The sequence below is a fragment of the Hetaerina americana genome, unplaced genomic scaffold, assembly GCF_022747635.1.
Source record: "Hetaerina americana unplaced genomic scaffold, ioHetAmer1.1.p SCAF_330, whole genome shotgun sequence".
In the NCBI taxonomy this organism is placed as follows: Eukaryota; Metazoa; Arthropoda; class Insecta; order Odonata; family Calopterygidae; genus Hetaerina; species Hetaerina americana.
This window is the reverse complement of record NW_027286909.1, coordinates 183506-189982: the sequence shown is the minus strand read 5'-3', so window position 1 is coordinate 189982 and position 6477 is coordinate 183506. Positions and strand designations below refer to the sequence as shown.

Sequence of the window (6477 nt, the reverse complement as noted above, 5' to 3'; positions counted from 1 at the left end):
CTCCTCCCCTCCCCTTTTACCCACGGGTGGCACGTGCCAAGTCGCTTCGGCGCGTAGGAGCGCCGTCCGCGAAAAACCATAGTTTGGTCCCCCGATGCTTCTTCTTACCCTTATGGCTAAGATCAAAGTGTAGTCCGGCCCACGGGCCGCTCTGCTTCCCCGCGATCTGAGATACCGCGGAACGAAACATATCAAAATTTTAAACTTTGCAATGAGCGTGTGATTCCCACCTGCATAGACCAGGTGGCGGCCGAGTTACCCGCTGAAGGCACTCAACCTCTTCTCGGTTTCTATGGCTGGTGTGGGCCAGTACGAGTGGAATCGGGAAGACATTTAAATTGTTTGGCGATTTGAGATGATGGTTTTTTGGTTGATATAATCTTTCACAAATTCCTGCTGGAGTGAGGAGGTCAACAAAACCGATCGGGCGTAAAGCTCGAATAACTGTCGCTTGACCATCGTCGCGGCCGAAAATGAAACCGCGCGTAGTTCAAAAAATCCGCCCTGCTCGGATACGTACGGGATTGACGGAGGGTCCCCCCGGGGGTCCTAAGGCGGCCGTGCGGCCTCGTTGCTCAAGCTACCGGTCCATTGCGGACTTGCAAGTGCACCGGGGGCCAGACCTCAATTTGATCTTAACCATAAGGCCAAGAAGAAGAAATGAGGGTGCCATAATGTATGAGTTTTTATATAAATATTCATGGATTTAGGGTGGGAATCATTGGCTGAAAGACGTCTCAATGCAAGATTGAAATGATTGAATAAATTTGTTCCGCATGGCTCAGCACCGAGGTCTCGCAAATTATTCGTACTAATATATAAATTGGTCCCTTGGATCATGCATATAAAATTCAGGAAATAGATGCCAGAGCTAGAAGACTTAAGGACATCTTCTCCCCCCGTCAATACGGGATAGTAACTGACGGGTTATAGATAGGAGAAATTCCACTAGCCACCCTCTGCGTATAAAAAATTCTTAGTTGTATGTATTATGCATGCTCTTCCACTAACCTTATGCGTTTTGTTATAATCCATTCTTTCCGAATGACCACATTTGTGTTTATTTCATCTGTTTTTAAGTTTCCATTTCATTTCCTCATCCCTCTCCGCGGGGGGAAATTCCTGCTACCAGCAACGTTGGGTCGAATTCCTTGCCTTTTACAGACTCTTTCGGGGTGGAGTGCTACGTGGTACATTTTCATGTGGTAGTGATGTTTAAATTTCTTGCTTGTTTGTCCTGGCTTCCGTGTTGTAGGATGGCTTCCGTGCTGCATCATGGGGGTCAGTTTTTTAGTTGTTTTGCGGTATATGCGTTTGCATGAGTATTGGATGAAGGGATTTTTGCATGTGTGTGCGCTGCTGTGGGTGTATTTTTGCGTAGTGTTTCTTTTGCATGTGGTGTATTTCCTTTTTACAGTTGGTGACCTAACACCCCACGCCACACGCCCTTGCGGCTGCTAACGGGGTTTTATGTAGATATAGATGAACTTTATGTTTTTTACCGGACTGCGCATCCTAAGCGCCGAAGTGCCTTCGCACACACTGCCCGGTGGACTAGGGGGCCTCGACGACTCAAATTTCCGACTCCGCAGAATCGAGAGGTGGAAGGGGGCGGAGGAACTAGCACGCGAGAATGCTTTTCTAATGGCCCCCGCCGCCCCGTTTTTATGTGAAGGACGTGGTGGCATGGGAGGGCATTCAATCATGGCACCACGGGGCCTGGTGGACAATATTCTACGGCCTGAAACACCGTGGAATGTTAATTGAAAATTTTTCCTTTTGAACTAACAAAATGTTTAAAGGATGTAAATGCTGAAGACAGAGGGGTGCGACGGAGGGTTTTCCCGTTTTCTAAGGGATTGCGGAACGAAAAATTTCAACAAAATATATTTTAAATTCAGCGCGTCGCGCCCACCAGAATGAATCCTCGCGTCCTAGGTCCTCCGCCCCCCTCCTCCCGCAATCAGTAGAGGAGGAATGTCTTGGCATTCGAGCAAGTCTCCTCCCCTCCCCTTTTACCCACGGGTGGCACGTGCCAAGGCGCTTCGGCGCGTAGCAGCGCCATCCGCGAAAAACCATACGGTTTGGTCCCCATATTCTTCTTCTTAGCCTTATGGCTTAGATCAAAGTGTAGTCCGGCCCATGGGGCGCTTCCAGGTCCCCTCCGGACCGGGCCGCTCTACTTCCCCGCGGTCTGAGAAACCCCGGAACGAAACATTTCAAAATTTCAAAGTTTGCATTGAATGCGTGATTCCCACCTACATAGTCCAGGTGGCGGCCGACTTACCCGCTGAAGGCACTCAACTTCTTCTCGGTTTCTATGGCTGGTCTGGGCCAGTACGAGTGGAATCGGGAAGACATTTTAATTGATGGCGATTTGAGATGATGGTTTTTTGGTTGATATAATCTTTCACAAATACCTGCTGGAGTGAGGAGGTCAACAAAACCGATCGGGCGTAAAGCTCGAAAAACTGTCGTTTGACCGTCGTCGCGGCCGAAAATGAAACCGCGCGTCGTTCAAATCATCCACCCTGCTCGGATACGTACGCGATTGGCGAAGGGTGCCCGGGGGTCCTATGGCGTCGGTGCGGCCTCGTTGCTCAAGCTACCGGTCCATGGCGGACTTGCAAGTGCACCGGGGGCCGGACCTCAATTTGATCTTAGCCATAAGGCCGAGAAGAAGAAATGAGGGAGCCATAATGTATGAGTTTTCGTCGAAATATTCATGGATTAAGGGTTGGAATCATTGGGTGCAAGACGACTCAATGCAAGATTGAAATTATTGAATAAATTTGATCCGCATGTCTCAGAACCGGGGTCTCGCAAATTATTTGTACTAATATATACATTGGTCGCTTGGATCATGCATATAAAATTCGGGAAATAGATGCCAGAGCTAGAAGCCTTAAGGACATCTTCTCCCCCCGTCAATATGGGATAGAAACTGACGGGTTATAGATAGGAGAAATTCCACTAGCCACCCTCAGCGTATAAAAAATCATTAGTTGTATTTATATTGCATGCTCTTCCACTAACCTTATGCGTTTTGTTATAATCCATTCTTTCCGAATGACCACATTTGTGTTTATTTCGCCTGTTTTTAAGTTTCCATTTCATTTCCTCGTCCCTCTCCGCGGGGGGAAATTCCTGCTACCTGCAACGTTTGGTCGCATTCCCTGCCTTTTACAGGCTCTTTTGGGGTGGAGTGCTATGTGGTACATTTTCATGTGGTGGTGATGTTTAAATTTTTTGCTTGTTTGTCCTTGCTTCCGTGTTGTAGGATGGCTTCCGTGCTGCATCAAGGGGGTCAGTTTTTTAGTTTTTTTGCGGTATATGCGTTTGCATGAGTATTGGATGAAGGGATTTTTGCATGAGAGTGTGCGCTGCTGTGGGTGTATATTTGCGTGTTGTTTCGTTTGCATGTGGTATATTTCCTTTTTACAGTTGGTGACCTAACACCCCACGTCAATCGCCCTTGCGGCTGCTTGCGGGGTATTATATAGATATAGATGAAGTGTATGATTTTTACCGGACTGCGCATCCTAAGCGCCGAAGTGCCTTCGCACACACTGCCCGGTGGAGTAGGGGGCCTCGACGACTCGAATTTCCTACTCCGCAGAATCGAGAGCCGGAAGGGGGCGGAGGAACTAGCACGCGAGGATGCTTTTCTAATGGTACCCGCCCCCCCCGTTTTTATGTGAAGGACGTGGGGGCATGTGAGGGCATTAAATCATGGCACCACGGGGCCTGGTGGACAATATTCTACGGCCTGAAACACCGTGGAATGTTAATTGAAAATTTTTCCTTTTGAACTAACAAAATGTTTAAAAGATGTAAATGCTGAAGACAGAGGGGTGCGACGGAGGGTTTTCCCGTTTTCTAAGGGACCGCGGAACGAAAAATTTCAAAATAATAAATTTTAAATTAAGCGCGTCGCGCCCACCAGAATGAATCCTCGCGTGCTAGGTCCTCCGCCCCCCTCCTCCCGCAATCAGTAGAGGAGGAACGTCGTGGCATTCGAGCCCGACTCCTCCCCTCCCCTTTTACCCACGGGTGGCACGTGCCAAGTCGCTTCGGCGCGTAGGAGCGCCGTCCGCCAAAAACCATAGTTTGGTCCCCCGATTCTTCTTCTTATCCTTATGGCTAAGATCAAAGTGTAGTCCGGCCCACGGGCCGCTCTGCTTCCCCGCGATCTGAGAAACCGCGGAACGAAACATTTATTAATAATTAATATTTTCTACAAAACCTAGCATGCTTAGCCAGAGATTCATACCTCATTTTGCCCTCCATACGGAGGACATGAGGAACAGACAATAAATATGTATGCAGAAACAATATTATATTCAAACAAAACAGTTAATCAATGTCTGTCGTTGTGGCCACGTCGCAGTCGTACTGCCTTTGCCCGGACACGTGCTCACAGTAGATGTCCCGCGACCATTTCACAGCCGCGGAGACCATCTTCTTCCGCAGCGTGGCGACGCGACCCCGGTGGATTCGCAGTCGGGACAGGATTCGCTCGTTCTCCTTGTCCCAGCTGCCGAGGGAACCAACGACGAGGGCGCCCAGGTGAACCTCCTGCTTAAACTGGAGGCGGCAGCGGAGTCTCGCGGCCAGGTCATCGTACTTGGCCATTTTGGCCGCCCTGGCTGCGTGCAACGCCTCCAGTCGGTTCTCGAACGGGACAGTGACGTCGATTATGTGCACCGTCCCGCCGGGCACCTCAGTCACGACGAGATCAGGTCGCAGGCGGGAGTGGTCACCCTCCACCTTTTGGTCCAGCCTGGCCTTCCACTTGGGAGGCAGTGCGTCCCGTAGGAGCGACAAAATCTCGTCGTGTCTCCGTTTCCACGCAGCAGAGTGACTCGGGCAGTGGTTGAGGACGTGCGGCAGGGTTTCATCCTCGGTGCGGCACCTCCTGCACTTCCTGCTGGCATTCAGCACACCTCTGCGTGCGCCGTTCAGCGGAAGTACGTTTAGGCGGGCTCGGTGGATGAAGCGCCAGTCGCAGAAACGGGTGAAGCGGCCAGTGGACAAGAAGTGGCTGCTGTCCCAGGAGTTGGTGACAGCTTCCATCGCCTTCCCCTGGTCCTTCTTCGCCACCAGCCTTCGCCGGTAGGCTTCCCCGATCGCCCTACGAATCAAGCCGCACGCTCTGTGGCGGGATGTCGAGGGGATGATGAGGGTCTCCGAGTGGGGCGTCGGATTGCTCAGCCGCAGGGAGATATCGTGGCGGAAGACGCTCCACTCCCATCGCAGCCCGCACAGCCTTTGAAGGTCCCGGGTGGCTCTCCTCGCGCGGGACCATAGGGATGCCGTGGCCCCGGCCGTGGACCCTGCCGTAATCTCAGCGTCCCCGGACAGGTATCCGCATAACACCCTCTTCTCAGGCGGCGCTCCGATTTTCCCCAGTCTCTGGTGGACCGCCTCCTGCAGGGAGTACCAAGCTGTCTTGCGGACGAATGGGTCCTTGCACGTTAGCATGCGGAACGCCTGCGTCACGACAAGACAGTCCTTGAGTACTGGGAGTGGTGTGTAACCCCCGCCGCCAAGGTGTGAGGGGAGGTGGATTATTTCCCTGCTGGCCCTTTGTGGAAGGTATAGCCACTCCTTCACTGCCCCATAGACCATGGTGTCGGTGCGGGCAAGTGACTTTTTAGTGGTGGCCGTGACTCGCAGCGGAAAGTGGAGCCTCGGCAAAAGGAAAGTATGCAGAGCATCGATCTTCTGCCAAGGCGCCAGCTCGCTACTCCTAACCGAGTCGAGATCCTTCCGCAGTTTGGCCAGCAGGTCACCCAGTTGGTCTCCTGCCCTGAGACCAATAGGGGATCCCAGGTATTTGTAGGATTCCCCCTCCCCCAGCCGCTTCATGTCACCTCCCTGGATGGAGAAAGCCGTGTCTCTGACACCCTGGCGTCCACCCCTGAAGTCCAGGTGCAGGGAGGCGCATTTCTTGGCGTTGAAGCGTTGAAGTGCCTTCGCACACACTGCCCGGTGGACTAGGGGGCCTCGACGACTCAAATTTCCGACTCCGCAGAATCGAGAGGTGGAAGGGGGCGGAGGGACTAGCACGCGAGGATGCTTTTCTAATGGCCCCCGCCGCCCCGTTTTTATGTGAAGGACGTGGTGGCATGGGAGGGCATTAAATCATGGCACCACGGGGCCTGGTGGACAATATTCTACGGCCTGAAACACCGTGGAATGTTAATTGAAAATTTTTCCTTTTGAACTAACAAAATGTTTAAAAGATGTAAATGCTGAAGACAGAGGGGTGCGACGGAGGGTTTTCCCGTTTTCTAAGGGACCGCGGAACGAAAAATTTCAAAATAATAAATTTTAAATTTAGCGCGTCGCGCCCACCAGAATGAATCCTCGCGTGCTAGGTCCTCCGCCCCCCTCCTCCCGCAATCAGTAGAGGAGGAACGTCGTGGCATTCGAGCCCGACTCCTCCCCTCCCCTTTTACCCACGGGTGGCAC

The 6477-nt window shown here is 51.9% G+C and overlaps 1 protein-coding gene across 1 annotated transcript; it reads right to left on the bottom strand.

Annotated features, from left to right (window-relative positions):
* Nucleotides 1-4356: 4356 nt before the first annotated feature.
* On the bottom strand, nt 4357-5871 carry LOC139691390 (uncharacterized protein T26G10.4-like). The gene has a single exon (XM_071589186.1). It carries the CDS (start codon nt 5869-5871, stop codon nt 4357-4359), a length of 1515 nt encoding a protein of 504 aa, XP_071445287.1.
* Nucleotides 5872-6477: the final 606 nt, after the last annotated feature.

Coding starts and splice junctions, on each gene's coding strand:
- LOC139691390 (XM_071589186.1), bottom strand. CDS start 5,871: ATGAAGCGGCTGGGGGAGGGGGAATCCTACAAATACCTGGGATCCCCT.